Source organism: Athene cunicularia (genome assembly GCF_003259725.1).
Source record: "Athene cunicularia isolate RWA chromosome 3 unlocalized genomic scaffold, athCun1 chr3_part1, whole genome shotgun sequence".
NCBI lineage: Eukaryota > Metazoa > Chordata > Aves > Strigiformes > Strigidae > Athene > Athene cunicularia.
The window spans coordinates 21,482,823-21,504,330 of NW_020799097.1; the positions used below are offsets into that span (position 1 = coordinate 21,482,823).

General features: G+C 37.3%; 1 protein-coding gene across 1 annotated transcript in view; it reads left to right on the forward strand.

Moving 5' to 3' along the window:
* The first annotated feature begins 654 nt into the window (after positions 1-654).
* The window catches only part of SH3YL1 (SH3 and SYLF domain containing 1), a 42,616-nt gene continuing 21,762 nt past the window's right edge, over positions 655-21,508 (forward strand). Inside the window, exons 1-10 of the mRNA XM_026844032.1 lie at positions 655-774; positions 5,201-5,252; positions 7,969-8,079; positions 9,057-9,170; positions 9,666-9,730; positions 12,941-13,053; positions 15,627-15,755; positions 17,680-17,824; positions 18,487-18,559; positions 19,280-19,336. Coding sequence (XP_026699833.1) covers positions 655-774; positions 5,201-5,252; positions 7,969-8,079; positions 9,057-9,170; positions 9,666-9,730; positions 12,941-13,053; positions 15,627-15,755; positions 17,680-17,824; positions 18,487-18,559; positions 19,280-19,336 — 979 coding nt within the window. The remainder of the gene's footprint in view (positions 775-5,200; positions 5,253-7,968; positions 8,080-9,056; positions 9,171-9,665; positions 9,731-12,940; positions 13,054-15,626; positions 15,756-17,679; positions 17,825-18,486; positions 18,560-19,279; positions 19,337-21,508) is intronic.

The window sequence follows — 21,508 nt, forward strand, 5'->3', positions numbered from 1 at the left end:
TAAATAGCTTTATGTAGTGATAGAAATGTCTGTGAAATTCTCCTCTTAGAGAAATATAATTGTTGGGCTATTTTCTCTTGAGAGAAGGTGCTCTCTTCTGTTAAGTGACATAACTTTTTTGTATTTGAGTTCTTGAAGGCTGAATTTTGTTGTAACTTTAGTATGCTCATGAGATTTTTCCCTGTGCACAGGCTATTGCCAACAGCTAACCTTAGCAGGGTATTGCAGGTGAAACAAGGAAAAACAGGCTGGTTTTAACATGGATAAGAGTGGGCTGGTTTTTTTTTTAATTTTCAGCTTTATTTTTAAGCACCATTTCACTTCATTCCAATGTTTGGGAATAAAAATCTGATTGTTCTTATATTTCCATCTGTCTTTGGTGAACCTTGAAATACTTCCAACCTTGTTTTCTGTAAGCTGCAGGTTCTGTGGACCTTTCTGCTCTGTTCTCCCACCCCCTCCAGTTTAATGCAGTACCATCCAATAAACTTCTTGTTACCCAGGGTGGGGAAGGAGGAAAGAGTAGTTAATTCACAGTATAAAAACCTTTAGGGTTTTGAAAGCACACATTAGAGTCTTCCAGTGAAGCTCAGCTGCCACTCTGCAAGGCCATGTAGTTCCTGCTCTAGTACTTGTACCCTACCATAACTCATAATGTCTCCGATAGCACTAACTACTCACACCAAGCTTATTGAAGAACAGTACCGTAGGAAAGTTTGTAAAATTTCAGGAATCCGAGTGATAAGGAGCATGGTAGACATACATGAGATTAGTGTAAGGCTTCACTGTTTTATCCTTTTCAACTTTGCTTCCGTTGCCTTATACCGATGTATTTTCTGTTGTCTTTTGTCTCCCTTGCTGTTCTACAGGTGCCTTTGGCAGAATTGTACAAGAGACAATTGGCATGAACCTCTATTTGCTACTTTCTCATTCCCTGCTACTGCCTTCCTAGACTCCTTTTTGCCCTACCATTAGTGCTTTCCAGCAGGATGATCAAAGCACACATTCTGAGGCTTGCTTCTTTCATGCTTGTTGGAGTCTCAAGGAAACAGTATCTGCTTGTTGCTGTTGGTTCCAAAACCAGGAGTAAGGAGCTCAGGCTCTGACAACAGAAGCCTGCTGGGTTTCAACCAAAGGGAGTGGTTATTGCCTTTATTTTATTCCACCCTTTTCTTCCAGGTTCCTGTTTAACTTCTGCATCTATTTCCTTGAGCTCCACAGATCTTTTTTTGACATTTCATTGACCTGGCTGCTTTGCTGTCTACCATTGGCATCAAGTGTTAGAAGTAGTAAATGGATGGAGGCTGGTGGAGACATGTTTAACGTAGTCTGCTGCTCATCATCCACTGCTCTGTATTGCTTCACTTTTTCTTGGATTAGGCAAAATGCTTACAACGCACGTCTTGCACGCTGTTCTCGGAATTCCAAGTACCAAATGAATCCCAAGGCTGGAGCTGGCTGCCACAGTACCAACATGTTACACATCTGTGAAACCAAAATTACATTCATCTCTTTAATTGTAATGCTGCACTGAAAACTCTTGTTCAGGCCCTATTCCAACAACTGCACTGTCTTGCTTTTCAGGTTTCTCTTTCCCATTAGATACTCTTCTTTAACCTTTCTTGACTATGCTAGTTCTCATGTTTATGAGTGTTCTTAATTGTAATTTTGAATGTTCTCCATTCATTCAGGCTTTTTAGCATTGATTTTGCTGCTATAACCATGGGTATTTGCAAATCAGCTATGCTTTAATATGTTATTTAATGTATTATTGTGCTGTTTCTGCGCTTTTTAGTGAAGTGAAAGTGAAGAACTGAATTACTGTTGAGGGCTCATAGAAGGTATTTGCCATTGTTTCTTCTTGGTTTTGTAACCAAAAAAACCCCGAACCACCTTGCACCAAATACATCAAAGCTCATACCTACATGGGCAACATATGTATGAAATCTGTGTGTAAGGCTTTGTCTCCACTTTATCATCAATCTTCTTTGAAACTGTACTTTGGATTTTCAGGTTCTCCTGTCACCGTACTTTATTTCATCTGTTCATATTCAGCTCAATTTTGATTTATCAGAATTAGCTATAGTTTTTAAGTAAAAAGGCTTTATTTATTCTTTATTACACCTTGCTCTGGTAATTTCACCAAATGTTCAGCCAACACATTATTACTGTTAGTCAGAATGTAAATTAGAGGCTGACGCACTTGCCTCATCAGCCTACAAATTAAGCAGTTAATCAATTTTGGTGTGATATTCCCCCATGGGGTTTGTGTTGCTGACTCACATATGCTCAATATCTTCTCCTTTCAACAACAAGCAGGAGTGCAAATGAAGTTTGCTCCCAGCTGAGCATTCGCTGGTCATGGCATTCCAAATCCATCAGTCGGTATATCCTCCTGATAGATGTTATTGTCTTATTGCTCCTGGTTACCTCTTTCCTGAGCATTACTTGAATACAAAACAGACAATTATATATGCATACTTAAAAGCTAATAGTGAAGGCAGTGCTACAGGATTATTTCTTATGTTATTGAAAGGGTAAATTGAACATGGAACTTCTGCTTGTTTATAAATATTTCATACAGTATATTTAAAAGCAGGTGTTTCTGTAATATCTGTTCAAGAGACTTACAATATTAAATCAGATTTTAGAAAAAGAATTTTACGGTTCAGATCCTAAGATAAGCTTGAGGAGGAGGAGGACAATTGGTGTACAGAAGTTTAAACTATTTTTGATGTCATAGAAATCCCACTTATGGTTTTGTCTGTTTATACAGTGATTAAAATAAGTAGAAACAAGATTTTGTCTCTAACCTTCACTATAATTTTTAGCCATTTTATTTCTGTTATATTTTGGGACAGACACCACCATTTCATAGTGCAAACCTCCATGCACTACTTTTTTCATTAAAAAAAAAAAAAGTCTTGAATTGTCTTTGATGTATTTGTGCAATTTTTCACTTACTATTTTTTTTAACTGAAAAAACATAATGTTCTTTTCCTTTGGACAAAGTTTTACGAAACTGATCTAAAATTTAATAGTAAGAGTGAGACCTGACCCATACTATATAGCTAACCATTAAACTTTGCATTTTTAGTGTTGATTCTCATCTGTGTCCTTCTTTAATCTTGAATTCTGTCAACAAAATCTTGACTGTGGTATAGCCTAAGAGGGAGAGCCAGACCTCCACCTTTCTTCAGTGATAAAAATATTAGATTTCTTTTTCCATGGCTCTAGCAATCTTAGCAAAATGGGAGTCCAGCCAAGCTTTATCGAGCATCATATTGTACATAATTAAGGTCAGGGTGTGGGCTTGTTGTTTGGTTTTGGGTTTTTTGTTGGTTTTTTTTTTTTAAACAAGTCATCAGTTCCTCAAGACCTATGTAGGCATCCTGCCAGTTCCTTACTATCTACATAACATTATGGAAGTAAATGAAGGGACTCAAAATGAGCCACTATGGAAAGAATCATATGATAGCCACTTTAAGTAACTGTGTTGATTTTCAGCAGTGTTTAATCAGTTGGTTTATTGATCCTGTCCATTATTATTAAAACCCTTCTGTTTTAGCCATCCTTGCTTGCCAGTTAAAGTCACTTTAATTTTCATACCTATTGCTGTCCAAATTAAAATCTGGATGTAAGTCATTTTACTTGTAACACTTCTTTACATGGTGTAGCTTTGAGCTCCTTAGTTGGCAGTGTGTTCAACCTCTTCCTTTTTTCCTTCCCTCTTCTCCCCTTTGTATCTCTGCTGTGCTTTAGAAATATCACCCATTTCTTAGCCCACTTCTGAAAGCTCATGAATGTGACTCCACGCAAAGTAACTGACAGAATGTTATTGTCAAATCCTTCCGCTGGATTTTAGTCCAGAAAAATAATCCTGCATTGCTTCAGCCTGTGGCAGGAAGGGAAAAAGCAAAGGGCAATGGAAGTGTGAATTCTTGCAGATACCCAGGGGATGCAGAAGCAATATTGATACAGGAAACAAATAACATGGGGAGAAAGGGAGGTTTCTGCTGTTATTTTGAGGATGGGAAGTTGGGTTATTCTTGTGCTTACTATTATGGTGTACGGCTAGATGAGGACTCTCTCTCCATCTCCCCTATTCCCTGGTAATAAAGGAACATCACACTACATGGCACAAAAATTACCCTTTTAGAGGGATTGGAGTGGAAATACGTAATTTTTTATTTACTTGGTTAGTGATATGTTAATGATATTTTTCTGTGCAGAGTTTGCATTTGACAATATAATGTTTAGAATGATAGTGCAGATAAATCATAGAATCATAGAATGGTATTGGACCTTTAAAGGTCATCTAGGCCAACCCCGCCCCTGCAATGAGCACGGACATCTACTAGATCAGATTGCTCAGAGCCCTGTCCAGCCTGACTTTGAATGTTTCCAGGGATGGGACATCTACCACCTCTTTGGACAGCCTGCTTGTAAAACCACTATCCTCATTGTAAAAAATTTCATTCCTAACGTCTTCCTAAATAGCCACATCAGGAAAAGAATAATCCAGGTAGGAATATCATGCAGGTATCTTGTGAAACTTTCAAACTAAACACTGAAAAGGGTTACTTTGACATCCTCCCTCCTGCCCCAAGGTTTGATCAAAACCTGAATTTGAAAGCAATTCTGTATTGAGAGTTGAAGAGACAGTGAGGTAGTAACAGTATTACTTTTGCTGGCTCATAAAGTTCAGTTTTGAATTGTCTTCAATTAAATAGTAACTCCTACGTGCACATAAACATGCACACAATTTTTTCTGGTAATCCATCAAATCTTTCTGAAGCAATTCTGAATCTGAAAATGCACATGAAAACTGTAAAGTGGTTTTTTTTTTTCTAACTCATCTGTTTTTGTTTGCAGACTTTAGGTCTGAAAACATCTCATCTCTTAGTGAGTTTATCTAAGGGATTTCTCTTCTAATCTGATTGAAATATGAGGGGGTTTCTTTTTTCCATTTTTAGTAGTAAGAAGAATGTATTGAGATACTCCTCCAAATTCTGAGATTGGTCAGAGAGAAGCAAAGGGGGAGAAGGTATGCATGCAAAGATAAGAAAGAGGAGAATGAGAAGAGCACAGAAGTTTAGTTTATTTCTCTGTAATCTAGAAGCTGGGTGATGCTTGCTTTTGCTCCGTAATGTTTCTTCTTGTAGTGTTTTTTTGTCTCCACAATGTTTTTTATCTCCAGTGTGCACGTCTTATCTTCATTGTCTTGATCACTTTACTAGAAGTTCTTCGTGGTTAGGCATGTAACTGTCCATGTTACCACTGTTAAAATGAAACATATCTTTCACTTTAATCTTACTGAACTGTAAGAATAATTAAGAACCATGAAATATCTTGGGTAGACTGGGTAGGTGACTCTCCCCAAAATCAAGACCTCTAGACTTATAAAAGATCTTAAGTGAAAACCTACATATAGAAGTGGACACCTGGTTATGTAAATGGATGTGCACTGTGTGTTACAATATTAATTATTATTTGCAAGTTATAATATGCTAAAAAGTGTATTATTCATGCCTTCTTGAGAAGAATGGTGTTGCAGTATGCCTTTTGTGACTGCCTTGATATATCTCCATACAAAAGCAAAAATCTCCCTGTGTTTCTCTTACAACATGATGGTAATGTTTTCCCCTCTGACCTTGAAAATGTGATATGAAGTACAAACAACAGAAGAAATGGAGACATTTGCTCTAGCCCGGTTTGTTAATCTACCAAAACTGATTGTGTGCTCATGTTTTGTTTGTGCTACACTGGACTCTCTTTTTGCTGTGTCCGTGTAGCCAGGTTCCAGCCTGGTCAACCATGGAAGAAATGCATATTCAAAACTCCTGCAAGCTGACTTACAATTTTAGTGCCATTACAGTCAGAGAAAAATGCACACGCTAATAGCTTTTTTGGAAGGTTCTGAGGTCTTAGAGTTTAGTGGTGCACCTTCACCTGCCCTTTCACACACAGAGACTTGTCCATTGTCTTAATTTCTGGAAATGGAAGAATTAGTATGTATTCTCTCTGTTACTGCAATGGAATTTAGAGTCCGTTGCATTCTACGCATCTATTTCCTTCTGTTCCCAGAAAGGGTGATACTTCTGCACAGGCTTGTGATGTCTGCTGTCACTTCAAACTCTCCAGTGTTATACCTGCTGCATTTTCACAGAAGCCAAATGTTGCTACAAGCTTTCTTTCACAGGGGAAGGTAGTTCAGAGACTCAGCTGTCAAAATCTCTTTTTCTGGGAATCTTCCTCCTTGCTTGGAGAACATACTAGAGGACTATACTTCACATTGAAAAGTAGAGGCGTAATTCCTGTTCTAGTCAACGGACCCTGGACAGAAACTTGGCTGACTTGCTCCTAGGCGTTTCACTTGGCCAGAGCTGAATTGCTCTCCAAGGTTCATTGATTTAATCTCAAAATGTATTTAGTACTCACCTTCATGATTTTGGCTGGGAATGTTGCCCAGAGTGAAGAGGTGAATGAATGTTCAGGGAACACCAATTAAAGTAACTGGGCCACCTTTGACTGAAAGTTGTTTCTCTGTGCACAGTCTTTTCTATGCTTTTGTGAATTTAAGAACAGTAGAATTTTATGGAAATAACTTTCACTAGTTCTTTTCAGAAACAAGACATGAGGCTAGATACATCTTTGGTCTGACAATATATGCATGTATTACTAGGACAGTTTGCTGCTGATAAACTTGATAATGGTGGGTGTTTATATGTCCAGACAGGAGAATAAGAATAATTTAAGTGGTAGCTTTGAAGGATTTTAGTAGATTAAGATTCAAGACTAACTCATGTCTTTTTATCTGCGCTAAGGCATCTTTTTGCACATCTACGGGTGAAATGTTACTATTCCTACATAAAGTGGTATTTATACTGTTGCAGAGTATTAATATCTTACAATACTTGATTCTATTCAGTAGTTGATTAATGACAAAGATCTGGTAGATCTAGATGGAATTAACACTTCTGTATAACTTATGATCTCATGGATTTGGGGGGTAAATTTCAAGATTTTCTGTCTTTGCTACTGTAGTCTACAGTTTTATAAATCAAACATAGTCTATCCCTAATCCCTGCTTTTTCCTCAATTGAAATCTACAGAGGTGCTTATGTTGGATCACATTGGAGAGAAAATATTGATAAGCCCTTCAACAGGAAATATATTTCTAAAGAAAATTTCTTGGTCTGAAAAAGAATTTTGTTCACTTTCAAAGCATCCTGCAAGTTTAGCTCTGTAAGAGAAATCATCTGAAGAGATGTTGACCATTTAGTGTTCATTGGTTAACAATTGGCAGTTTGAAGGATGGCAGAGTTGATGGTGGTACAAAGAACAGCAGTTAGAGTGATCAGAGTGATGGAATAACTACCTTGAAGAGAAACCAAAAAGGCTGGGACTCCTGAATGGCTGATGAAGGCTGGGGGGGTCTGGCTATTTATAAAAGCGCGAAGGTAGTGGATAAGTTGAATGCAGTAGTTGTTCACCAAAGTTCATGAGACCTAAACTAGCAGGCATTCACTGTAACTAGTAGATTAATTTAAAACAAACTAAGTATTTCTTTAAGTAGCAGGTAATGAACTGCTGCTGCAGGAGTTCTGGAGGCAAAGAGTATCAGCAGGTTTGAAAAGGTTTTAGACAAATTCATATGCAACAAGCCCACAGATAAATAGTGACGGGAACAACATCCTTGCTGTTGCCCGTTTGGATTCTGAGGAAGTACAAGGGGAAGAGATTGCAGAAAAGAACAGGACTTGTGTGCTCTTCATAAGTGGTATCTTCTGTTACTACCATCAGAGACAAAATGTGGGTCTGATGCAGAAAGATCACTTCTTAAATTTGCTGTTTCCCCATGTCTGGTTTGAATCATTTTTGCTATATAACTTACACTTTTATTTTTATATGAGATATCCTGAACTGACCATAGATAAAATTTATTATTTCTTTCATGTTTTACAGTGAATAACCCTATACCTTCGAACCTGAAGTCAGAAGCTAAAAAGGCAGCTAAAATATTAAGAGAATTTACAGAAATAACTTCCAGAAATGGACCTGATAAAATCATACCTCGTGAGTAAAGTAAATATTTTGATTCAGCTGAAATCTCCAGCACTTCCCGGTGTTGCAATCATGCTCTTTTTACCAACTGCCTGTTTTCACTGACCTTAATTTAGAGAGGCATGAAGATCTGGGGTGTCAGAACTTTTGTGAAAACATTTTGGAAGTAAAGGGGTTAGGTTTGCTGTATTCTAGGCAGAGATTACTTACTGGGAGAGATCTTTTGCATGTTTATAGCTACAGGGTATCTGCACAGGAAGACTTACCCCTGGGGTGGACGAACAGTCTAATGTTTGCCCTGTGAATGTCTGTTCTTAAGGGAGAACCTGGAATAGTGGCTCTAGTTCTCAAATATCTATGTTTATTAGAATTAGCTACATGGAAATAAGTTGAAGAGATCAGGATGCATTTCCCCTCTGATACTGATCAAGCACTCTTACTTGCTTCTGTCCTCTTTATTTTTGCAATTTTTATTCTGTGTTTCTCCTAGTGTCTTCCTTCATCTGGTGTTGCTGGTTGTGGCTTTGAATTTATAACTGTTGTGTTCCAGAAAGTCTGTATAAGACTTGCAGGATGATGACACTTTATTTGGAACAAACACTATCTAATGATCTAAGCTGATTAGGCTGCTGTGTGTCACTGTGTTTTAAATTCAGACTCCTCCAAAAATCTCTAAAGACATGGATGTCAACTGTTTACTGCCTCTTTAACTTGCTGAGGGTAGCCATACACAATATTCGTTTCAACAAGCAAATTAATTCTGTATAAGCTAACTGGGATAGCTGAAGCAGTTGTGGCAGTGTAGAGATCAGCGCAGGCCAACACTGGGTGGTTGACTGTGAAGTGGAGGTGTCATTACTGATTCAACTTTTTTACAGTTTTCTTTAAGTTTTTGCTTTGATAATATGACTCTTATGTGTTCAAAATTGTCTCCCCTTCTCTTAGAATTTCTCTTACAAGATCTTGAATGAATGATTTTCCCATTTCAGCTCATGTAATAGCTAAAGCCAAAGGCCTTGCAGTTTTGTCTGTTATCAAAGCTGGATTTTTGGTGACAGCTCGAGGAGGAAGTGGAATAGTATTAGCTCGTCTTCCTAATGGAAGTAAGTGGATATTTTCCTTCATGAGAGAATTAAAACAAAAATAATTTTGTTTTCTTCATTATTTCTTTTCATAACATGAAAGCATGAGATGTGTGAGGAGTCAAGCCAGTAAGTGACGTTTAATGTGAAAGATGTTTTCAAAATTTTGTACCTACTTTTAACCAGAAGTAAATGCTTTCACTGTCTTTGTAGAAAAGGATGAAATATGAGTTTTAAACCATACGCTTTTATTAGAAGAATGAATTATATCCAGTTGTGGACAATTGTATGATAAATAATTTATAACAAAGATTTGCTTAGATCATGATGGTTTGTATTTCTTACATTCCTTCCTGTGGGATAAACTAGTCTATTTATGTGATTCCATTGTAGTGGTTTTGAACATAGTTTTATGTAGAGAATTTCTTAGGATTTTTTTTTAAAGTGTAATAATAAATTGAGTATTTCTTGTAACGTGGTAAAAATTCTGTAAATTTGTCTTGTTTTGCATGACAGCCTGGTCTGCTCCTTCTGCAATAGGAATTGCTGGCCTTGGTGGTGGATTTGAAATTGGAATCGAGGTATAATTTTGCACTTGAAATACTTGTTGGTAACTATTTTTGCAAGAAATTAAAATGCGTTGACAAAGATCTAAATGTTGGCGAAAGAGCAGAATCTTATTTTTCTGTGTAAAAAAAGCTGTTATAAAATCATTTATACAAGACAAACAAAATAGGGATTTTGATCCTATCAGTCTAATTGCTTAGAGAAATTTAAATGAAAATGAATGACAGCTGCTTCCTCAGTTTCTTACTTCTAGCAGACTTGATTTTTCCCTAATGAAAATCATCTTGTTACTGTGTTCACATATAAGTCAATTGGAGTTAGTTAAAAGTATCCTGTACTTAATATTGTATCACATGCTTTATTTAAAGAGCACAAGGACTCCATCTGGCAAGAAACAGTGAAAGAAATTGAAGGCAGAGTAAAACGAAGCCTGGCTAATGTTACTGTACCTCATGCATTTCCCACTCAAACTTGTGATTACTGACTTCACCCTTCAGCTTGGGAGCATCAAAACTGATGGTGCCTCCTTGGAAGGAATGCTAAAGAAAACAGTTTCCAGCCAGCAGAAATGGTTAAGTAAGGGACTCACGGCGTCTTCAGAGAAATTCTGTTGATCTGAGCCCTGACAGGGCTGTGCCTCTGCTTCCTGTCTCTTCTTCCTCCCTGCTCCTTCACCCTTTTTTGTTACTGTTTTTCCTTCTGTTCCCACCCTAGCCTCCAGTTCTGTCCTTTACTTTGTGTTTAGCTTCTGTTCTGCCAATTTCCAAAGAAAATCGAGGTAACAGTGTGCTGCCAACAAGATGTCTTGCTATGGGAATGTGCTCTTCAGAAGCATCCATGCATAGATGGGCTGGGTGGTCCACACCAGCTCCCAGTGTATCTCCTACAACTAACCAGCTACCCCTGTCCGGACAGCCAGTTAGCCAGCACACACATAATGAGCAACAGATCAATATTTTTTTGTATCCTCATTATTTACTGTGTGATCTCAGGCATTATTGCTGTGCACTTTTTAAAGAATGCTGTGAATACAAAATTACTAATTTTTGTAAGGTTTTTTTCTTTGGTTTTCATGACTACAGGATCTGAATGCATTACAAAACACTGAGTTTAAGCCCCAGGCTTTAGTTTGGGTTTCTTTTTTTTTTTTTTTTTTTTTTTTTTTTTTTTTTTATTACAATGAAAACAGACTGTTTGCATGCTTTGATTATTCTATGAAACTTTTCCTTTAATCATCTCCATCTGATATTTTAGATAATGTAACCATTTACTATTGATACTTACTCAATTTCAACAGAAGCTATTTCTGAGAGGGTGTTTTTATCTGAGCAATATGCTATCCTTCATTTGAAAATTTAGTCAGATAACAAAATACTGTTTCCTTACTATCACTGTTATAACACAGTCTTACTTATTTCTTCTAGGGAAAAGATGCTATTCAGAAATACCTAAGTGGCTTAGGAGCCCAGAGTCCAGTTTCAGCATTCTTTTAGTCATATATAAACATAAACCTTTTCAAAATCAGTTGAATTTTATTCCTGTAGGAGAGATTATAGTATTAGATTATATATAGATTATATATATAGTATTAGAGTGGCATAGTTGTAGTAGTAATTATGGGTGGTTTTAAACAACAAGAAAGAAATCAGAGACTTCAGCAGTCATAGTAAACAACTTGGTACCTCAAATTAAAGATTAATTTTAAAATCCATCTAAATGCTTTCCTTGAAGGTTTTCTCACTATGGATTCATTTGGCTTTAGCTGTGGAATCATCCTCTTAATGAGTAAGAGGGGGTAGCAGCACCCTGAATGACATTCTCCATCCCTGGATGATTCAGAAGCTACTGTCAGCCATCTTTTGTTTGGGATAGGGTGGAGGTTACCAGGAGGCTAATAATAAAAGCCTCTCTTACGCTGTGTGTAATACTTCTGGGCCAGCCTTGTTTTGCAAATAATCTGGTATTTCCTCTTGTATTCCCTGCTGTCATTATTTGGAATTTGGGGTAAGTTGAAAGTTTTTTCTGAACCTGGCTTTCAGTCAAGTCCGTCAGATGAAAGATCAGGCACAGTAGTCCTTGGGTAGTCAATATATCTGTTGAAAATCCATCATCTGTTGATAATCCATCACACAAAACTACAAAGGTGTAATTCACTCTGTTGAACAGGCTGGTACTGCTGCAGTAATTTTTAATACAGGTAGTGTGTTTACTGATCTTTCAGGTAAGATAGTGATCTTTATAGGATCATGCTTGTGTTTGAAAAACTTTTTCCTTCTTTAAAATGCTTCCTAGTTTGGGAAAAAAAGTTTTAGGAGACTTTTGTTGAAATCTGTCAAATCGAAGAGTTATAGGTTTACAGTACTGATGGTAATAGGCATAAAATTAACTAGTAGTATAAGTTCTTTGATACCTGCATTTTGTGTCACAATCTAGGCAAATAAAGTCTTTTAAAAATAGTGATTTCCTTTTTTTCTGTTTTTCATTTGAATCTTTCAAATATCTTGTTAGTTCTTCAGTTACTTGGTTTAATAGTTTTGTGAAGAAACTGGGTAAAAACTTAAAACTTAAGTCTTAAAAACTTAAACATGGATTTATATATACTATATATATTAAACCCCTTATTTTCTGTCAAGGAAATAAAATTTTGTCAGTAACAGGAAAATCTGTATCTCTTGGTGTTTATTCTTCAGAAAGTAATTTTTGTTTACCAAGTTCCGTCTCGCTGTTATTAATTCAGTTATGGAAGGCTCAAAATTATTTCCTTAATCTGATCTCTCTTCACATCTAAAAACACCTTCATAATTGTTTGCAAAAGCCATAGAAAATAAAAAATGGTTAATTAGGTAATTTTGAATTAAAATAGTGTTTCTGTTACTGCTGTTGTTTACCACATATTGACCATATCAGCATTTGGAAAAAAAAATCATTCAAATTTGTATTAAAAAGTAGGTGAAAGGATTTTTAGTTTCAAAATACCTTGTAAAAAAATAATCAATTTGTTATGAAAATTGTTTCAAAAGACTCTTTACAAGAAAGCAAGTCATTCTCTGAGAGAACAAGAGATTTTTCACTTCAGTTAAAACCTTGATAGATCTGGAGCCAGTTTTCATTTGCAGAAGGGGGATATCTTCGATACTCTCACCTGTTTTCCTGCAATACAGAAGATACTTCTCCCATGCCATTCGTTCTTAAAAAGCATGGTACTTTTATTTTATATTTTTTAGGTTTCAGACTTAGTGATAATATTGAATCATGAAAGAGCGGTAGAAGCTTTTGCCAAAGGAGGGAATCTTACACTTGGAGGAAATCTTACTGTGGCAATTGGACCTTTGGGGAGGTGAGTGAAATACTTTCCTAATATGGGGTAAATTTAAATATGGAAGTTAATTTTTAAAGCTGTATATAAACACTGATGTGGCTTTTTTTGTTATGTTACAAAACAAACTGGGAAACCTGTATGTTGACTGGGCCATATTGTTCTTGTAGTGTTACACCTTTTCAATCTCTTGTTGCTTTTTGTTGCTTTTTTTTTCTTTCCCGATAATGACATTTGTTGGTAGAAGGAAAGTGTTCTGAGATTTATTCTCTTTTTGCAGGAGACTGCTTGGCTAGGCTCAATAAAGAGACAGGTGCTACTATGCCTGACAACTATTATTTTTATTAACCTGTGGGTCTGTGCTTTCTATCACCACAGATCTGCCTGACAGTAAATAAAATATACACCAAATAATTACTTTTAAATCTTAAGTGGTTAAGCCAGTTTACTTTAAGTATGAGATGATATAATCACAGAATAATTTAATTTGGAAAGGATCTTCTGATATATCTACTCCAACCTCCTGCTCCAAGCAAGACCTGTTATGACTTTAGATCAGGTTGCTCAGGCATTTTTTTTCCAGATGGGTCTTTAAAACCTACAAAGATGGAGACTGTCTAGGCTCTCTGAGCAACCTGCTCTATTGTTGGGCTGTCCTCATGGTGAAAAGTTTTGCCTTTCATCCAGTCAAAATATTTCTTGTTTTAATTTATGTTAATAGCTTTTTATCCTTCCACCATACACTGCTATAAAGACCCTGGATTCATATTCTTAATTGCCTCTTCATAGATAATACTTAAAGGTTTCTTTTAGGTTCCCCCTAAGTCTTCTCTTCTCTTCTTTGCTAAGCCCAGTTGCCTCAGACTCTGCTCATGGGACATGTGCCTCCTTATGCCTTTGGGTTTTTTATGATGAAGTTTTTACTGATGTTTTTTCATCTTTTCTGAGAAAATAAAAAGTTAATAACTGTTCCACAGATTAGAGAGATCTATGGATCAGGGGAGGGCAGTGAATGTTACCTGCCTTGCAAAGGCATTCAGTATGCTATCCTGAAACATCTCTGTGTCCAAGCGGTGGCCTAGGTGTCAGGGTGTGGGGCAGGTTATCAAATAAGTGAAAAAATAGATCATCAGGCTCGAGCAACAGTGGTAAATGTTGTACTCAGGAGCCAAGTTTCTTTGAAATTCCTCAGGAGACTCTTCTGGGACCTCTCCTGATTGAGATTTTTATCAGTGACCTGGAGGAGGAGATGCAAAATATCCTTTTCAGGTTTATGGATGACACCAAATCAAGGAATGCAGCCAATATGCTTCAGGGTAGGGTTGCCATTCGGAGTGATTGACCTAGAAGTGTAGAGGAAAGATCCAACAGGAAACCTCAAGAAATTAAACAAGGACAAATGCTAAGTTCTGCACCCTTAGTTGGATAAACCCTTCCTCTGCAGTTGTCTAGGCAGAGCCTGCCAGGCTGGGTAGCTGTCCTGTTGAGAAAGTGCTGGGGACAGTAAACTGAGCCAGCAGTACATCCTGACAGGAGAGGCCGCGAATGGCGTATGGGGCTGCATCAACAGAGCTGTAACCAGTAGATAAGGGAAGTGATTGTTTCCCTTTGCTTGGCAATTTGTAGACTGTGCCTAGAATATTTTGTCCAGTTTCATCCCTGCAGTAGAAGATGTTTATAAACTTGGGTGTGTCCAGTGAATGACTACTGAGATGGTGAGGAACACAGAGTACATGAACAATGAGGCTGGGGGAGCTCAGCTTATTTAACCTGGAGAAGCCAAGACCTTGAGGTCTTCTAAGAGGCTGCATTCCCAACAGGGTCTCACCAAGAAGACAGACCCCAATTCTTTGCTGAGGTGCATGGCAAGACAGTGAGAGATGGAAGTCATAAGGAAGGATCTGACTGTATATGAGAAAAAAATTTTCAACATTAGTATAATTGAGTAGTGACACAGAGTGTCTGTGGAATCTATATCCTTGTAAGTCTTCAAAATCTGGCTAGACAAAGCCCAGAGCGCCTTGATCTCAATTTGATGTTGTACCCATTTTGCCCAGGACATTAGACTGGCTGACTGCCTGAGGTATCTTCAAACCTAAAATATGTTATCCTGTGTAGGACAAAAATTGTAACCTTCTAGTTCTGTTGAGATCTGATAAGGCCTTACTTGAAATATTTTGTGCTGTTTTGGGTAACATAAAATCAACAGGGATTTGGATATATTGAATAAAGTTCCGAGTCACCACAAATGTAATCAGATCATTTTAAAACACGATTAAACCATGAGTTAATAATTTTCAGACTTCTGAATGCAAGAAGAGTTCTAATGTGTGGCATTCACATGAGGCAATGGTCTGTGCTTCAGATGAAACCTTATCAAACAACTTAATTACTTTGTACCGGGTCCTGTCTGAAATAAGAGCTGAAAATGGATTTCAGATTTGACCCACTTGAATTTATTCAATAGAGTTTGTAAGAAGAGAGGGAAGTGAAACTCTTCCTGACTTTTGATAGGATTAAAATAAAGAAAACAATTGCTGTTCATGTTGCAAAGCCATATTGAAGAATGTGAACCAAAACTTTTTTCCTTCTAGAAACTTAGAAGGGGATGTTGCCCTGAGAAGCTCTGCTGCTGTCTATACATACTGCAAATCTCGAGGTCTGTTTGCAGGTGTATCTCTGGAAGGAACATGTTTAATTGAAAGGAAAGAAACAAATCGCAAGTAAGTTCTCTTCAAATCTAGAAGATTCAGTGAAGGCATAGTGACAAAATGAACTAGGACACAGTTTGAAAAATGAGTTTGTTCTGAGAATGTACTCTGCTGTGTTTAGATTTTCTTGAGGGGCAAAGATTTCTTCAATTTAGACATCGTGCAGTGGGTATTGAGATGATGCTGAATGCTTAGAGTTTATATATCTGTGGTGGGTTGACCTTGGCTAGCCAACAGATGCCAACCAAGCTACTCTGTCACTCCCTCTTCCTCAACAGGATCGGAGGAGAAAAAAATATGACAAAAAACCTCATGGGTTGAGATAAACACAGGGAGATCGCTTACCAATTACTGTCTCAGGAAAAAAAAAATGGCTTGGGGAAATGAATCTAATTTATTGTCAGTTAATAAGAGAGTAAGATAATAAGGACAAATTAAAAGCAAACAAACAAAAAAACCCTCCCAAAACAAACCTTTCCCCCACCCCATCTTCCTGGGCTCAGCTTTACTCTCAACTTCTCTACCTCCTCCCCCTGAAGAGTGCAGGGGGATGGGGAATGGGGATTGTGGTCAGTTCATCACATATCATCTCTCTTGCTGCTTCTTCCTCATACTCTTCTGTGCTCCAGCATGGGGTCCCTCCCTCAGGAGACAGTTCTTCATGAACTTCTCTAGCATGGGTTGTTCCCATGGGCTGCAGTTCTTCATGAACTGCTCCAGTGTGGGTCCCTTCCATGAGGTGCAGTCCTTCAGGAACAGACTGACCCAGCATGGCTCCCCCACAGAGTTACAGGTCCTGACAGAAAACCTGCCTCTGTGTGGGTGCCTTTCCACGGGTCCACAGGTCCTCTCAGGAGCCTGCTTCAGCATGGATTTCTCATGGGGTCACAGCCACCTTCAGATGCATCCACCTGCTCTGTTGTGGGGTCCTCCATGGGCTGCAGGTGGAGATCTGCCCCACCGTTACCCTCCATGGGTGCAGGGGCACAGCCTGCCTCACCACAGGCTGCAGAAGAATCTCTGCTCCAGTGCCTGGAGCACCTCCTCTTCCTCCTCCTTCACTGACTGTGGTGTCTGCAAAGGTTTTTTTCTCACATACCATAGAATCATAGAATGGTTTGGGTTGGAAGGGACCAACCCTTGGTTGGGTTGGAGCTGGCTGGCATTGGCTCTGTCAGATATAGAGGAAGCTTCTAGCAGCTTCTCACAGAAGACACCCCCGCAGCCTTACCCCTTACCAAAACTTGCCATCTAAACCCAGCACAATACTGTAGAAGATAGGCATTGAGGTATTTACTACATAATGAGAAATATTCTTTTAGGCCACTTGAAACGAAAAAAATCTGGTTTAGAGTGTCACTGAACTTGAGAAAATACCCAGTTTAGGGAATGCTGTTTCCTTTATGCAGCCTATTAAGTTTAAAATCCAAGGAACCTCTGAGTGTCTTGTAATGTATGTCCTGTGTTTATAAAAAGTTGGATTCTGCTAATCTCAGCAAAGACTAACACTGATTTTAATGACAGCATTTCAGTAACTTTGAGCTATCTCCATTCATAAAATTCAGGTTCCAGTGTTTTAAGGAATTGTACTACATCATTAAGGAACCTATTACAGTGTTTTGCAAAAGTTGTGTGATTCTTCAGTTTGCTGTGTGATTGGCTTTCAAGTGGTCTAGCTGGTGCACACTGTGACCAGGAACAAAATATTACTGGCGAAGAACATTTTGAAATAAGGTAGTAAATAGGCATTCGTCTGCTACAGTTAGTTATCATTCCAGATTTACAGTGTTAAACTAGTTCTGTCATTTCTCAATAGATGATATGAAGGAGAAATGCAGGCATCGGGGAGGAAGGTCCTCCTTTTCACAGGATTTATTTATCTAGACATTAGAATGTAGTCATGATCAAATACCTGACATCTTTTCTTTTGTATCAGGTTTTATGGCCAAGATATTCGTGCTAGTGCCATCTTGCTTGGTGATGTACCTTTTCCTGCTCAAGCAGAAGATCTTTATGAAACTCTAGCATCCTTCACTGAAGTATATGAAAATGAAGAGCAAAAGAATAATCCAGGAAAAGCTGTAAGGGAACAAAGGGTTTATGCATCTCTTTTTCACACAGGCTTTTTCTGTTCCTAGTCAGTGGTAATGTTGATGTTCATGTGGCATTCTTAACTTCTCTATTGGGTGCTTAAAAGCATAACACATTGTAGATACTACATGTAACATATTCATTCAAGTATTGCCCTGGTAGGCTCTTCTGGACAAGAATGTTGATGGGTTTGCTTTGCATCCTCCAAAATAACAAAGTATATCCTTGTTTTTATAATAGTGCATAATGAAATCTGAGGTGATGATTAGAAAATTTTGTTCAACTATTCATAATTAATCTGCAAATAATGAGCATACCATGTTTGATGTTAATACTCTTAATTTTCCTACATTTTCTGTTTTCCATTCAAAGAGTCACATTTCCAATATAATATTAAGACTGTAGAAGATATTTTCCTGTAGATGTTGATGTTACTGATAGACAATCATTTACTTTCATCTTTGTTAAATCCATGGTGAATTACTTCAGTTATGTGTATGTCAGTAGTTCTTTAGTGTGCTTTTTCAGTCATACAATTTCAGTGGAGAGAGTGATTTTTTTTTTTTTTTTTTTTTTTTTTTTTTTTTAGCTCTGAAGTTAAAATCTACTGCCAAGTGTGATGCAATTTTTTATAAAAATTTGTACATTTTAGGTAAATGACCCACCTGCTAGACCATCATCGAGGCCAGAACCACCTAAACCCACTGTTAGACCAACACCACCAGGTTAAAAACATTTTTATAATGAGTAATTTATTCTCTATATAAAATTAGAGCATTAAAGCTAATGAATGTTATGCAATTATTCTAGCAGTAACTGACTATAAAAATATTGTGTTAATACTCTTCTTTGGGCAAACACTAAAAGCATGTTGGGATAGTGCCATGAGCGATAAAGGATAAAGGTTTTGTTTGTTTTATATTAACAAACCTTTTCTCTCTGACAGATTTCCCATATAAATAGTATTTGTATAGTTACAGAAGCATGTAATATTTCAAAGGAAGCATTCATGTTTATTGGATACGTAGAAGCTCCATGGTACAATGAAACTTCTTAGTAAAAAGAACAGATCTACTAGAAACTGCTGGTTCTACTTCTGTAAACTTTCGGTTTCTAGAAAATGTAGTTTCTCTTTTAGGTTGTCATTATCTTTTAATAGGTAGAGCTCTTACAGTAGAGCAGAGGAGGCAGAGTTTTGACTCTAACAGTTTGTCTACCAAAGTGCTGTCATTGAAAGTGAGGCTTTACTGTGCAGCTCCTGTAAACTTGATTTATTTCTCTGGACATGGGTATAAGACAAAGTCCTTATTTGTTTCTTCTATACTGCTCCTTAGATAACTGCAATCATTTTATAACTATTGAACATGTATTAAAAAATCAGTATATGAAATATAGCAATATATGTCAGTATATCATATAACTTGCTACTTTATTTTCCCTTTCAGCTAAAAAGAATACAAACAGACTTTATCCTGAACTTCCAAGTGATTATGCCTCTGTGGGTAAGTACTAAGCTTACATATATTCTGTTAATGCAGCGTGGAATCTGAGAAGTCCTAAGCACTGTGGAAGATACCTAACAGTATCTGTCTATATTTCTGTTTATTTTTCTTTATGTCTTAAAAGGACATTCAGGTCCTGTACACTCTCTTGAAAACAGCTTATAAATGTGAATCTTATTCCCTGACTTTACATGCCAACAATGATCTTTTTCTGAACAGTAAAAGTTCTTTTGCTTTAGTCAGTGAGCTTGAAAAATGCACTGAAAGTAGTAAAACTGTTTTACATTACCACCTAATTGAAGTGGAAAAGAAAGCTGATATAACAAGCTTGTGTCCAAGTCCTTATGCAAGATACTATAACTCCCGTTTTAATTAAAAAGTGCTGCCACAGGTAATATCTGATTTTGCTGGCATAAACACAGATTTCCATTGCAGTTATATTCCGTGAGGTTTTTGTATTGAGTTGAGATAACTGTATTATACTGCAAAGATACTACTTGTTTGTTGTTCTGTTCCAATTCCCTTAAGTTTAAAGTGGTTTCAGCTCTAACAGGAGAATGTTATTCTGTAGTATTTGCAATGCAGCTCTTGAACTCTCGGGCCTAACATCTGGAAACTTGTGATTTGTTAGGAAAAAACTTCATAATAAAAGTGGTTATGTTCATTTGGCTGCTATAGTGTTCTCTCCCCCTAGAAATCTAACCTTTCACAGGTGAAAAACTGCTAGCTGTTTCAAAGTCACTGCAATAAATTATTTCTCCCATGAAATATATTGCCCATTTGATAAATGTTTTAGTGGTCTCTGCTAGGATCAAAACCAAGACCAAGGCATTCAATATTACCCATGCATGTACCACTTGAGAACTTTTGCTTCATGTTATTTTCTTTCTTGCTTTTGAAAATCAAGTTTGATAATAGATCACAGTAAAAAGTCTATTTCAGGCAGAATACTGTGATTTAAAATAGTATTTAAACTCTGTTGTCTGAAGTCCAAAATCATGATTGTATTTTTCATTTCTTAGTTCATGTAATTAGATACTTTAACTAAAATTAAGATCAGTTTATGTGTGTCATTGTCTTTGCATTCTCCTTCATATCTTCTCTCCATACATGCTGTTGATGTGTGTGTCTGTTGAGGGGACCGACATAGGAGTATCTTAAACTGGCTGTTGATGTGACTTCTGCAGATCAGAGACTTCCTGAGAATCAAAATTTTCTACTGTGCTGTAAAACTTCTAGCATGAAAAGAATGATGACTATATTGATCTGTACTCAGTAGCTGTCATACATAAAGAAAGAAAAATTGGTCTGCTGGCCATTAAAACTAAACTTTCCCAGTGTTAAACTCCTGACCAGCTGAGAAGAGGTTTCTAAAGCAGCAGGAAAAACTTGCACGCAGGTTTGGTGTATTAAAGGAAGCGTTCTTCCATTCAGGTGCAAGTGACAGCATAAAAATCTTCCAGAGCCACCTGTTGATGGCATTCAGAATTCTTTGAAATCAAAATGTGGACTCAATCATTCTACTACTTGAGGACTCCTAATGATTTCTAGAAATACATAAGCTTGTCTTTGAGGAGTGCAAGAGGCAGTAGGATCTTGTGTAAATGTCACTTCCTGCAAGAAATGTCTCATGGTAAATTTTTGTTTACATTACAAGTTTGTCATGGTCTATTTTACATTATGCTGCAGATTGTATTTCCATAGGTAACAGTTCAAATGCTATCTGAGTCCACAGAATACTACGTTTCAAAGGCTAAAGAATTATTCTTACACAGGGAAAAATCAAGGCTGAAGTCAGTTCCCCTAAGTGTCTCAGTACCGTAGCCTTACATGCATGTTGATGGGAGACTGGAATAGAGTTGCAGTCCTTTTCACATCAGCAGCAAAGGGTGTATTAATGCGGGATGATGGAAGAGAGAGAAGGAGCCTTAAGACCATACCTCCTGTCAATAATCTCTTCCTGACTCTTTATAGTCCAGATGATTTCACCAGAGCTGCCTAGCAGCTAGAGCTTGTACTAGCCAATCTTTATTGCAGGATTAGTTGTTGCAACTGATGTTCTACAGTGATCTGAAAAAAACGTACTTTTTTTGTGTCTTTCTAGTTTAAAAAAAAAAAAAAAAAAAAAGGGGGGGGTGTGTTAGATAACTAATATAAGAGTGCAAGAAACCA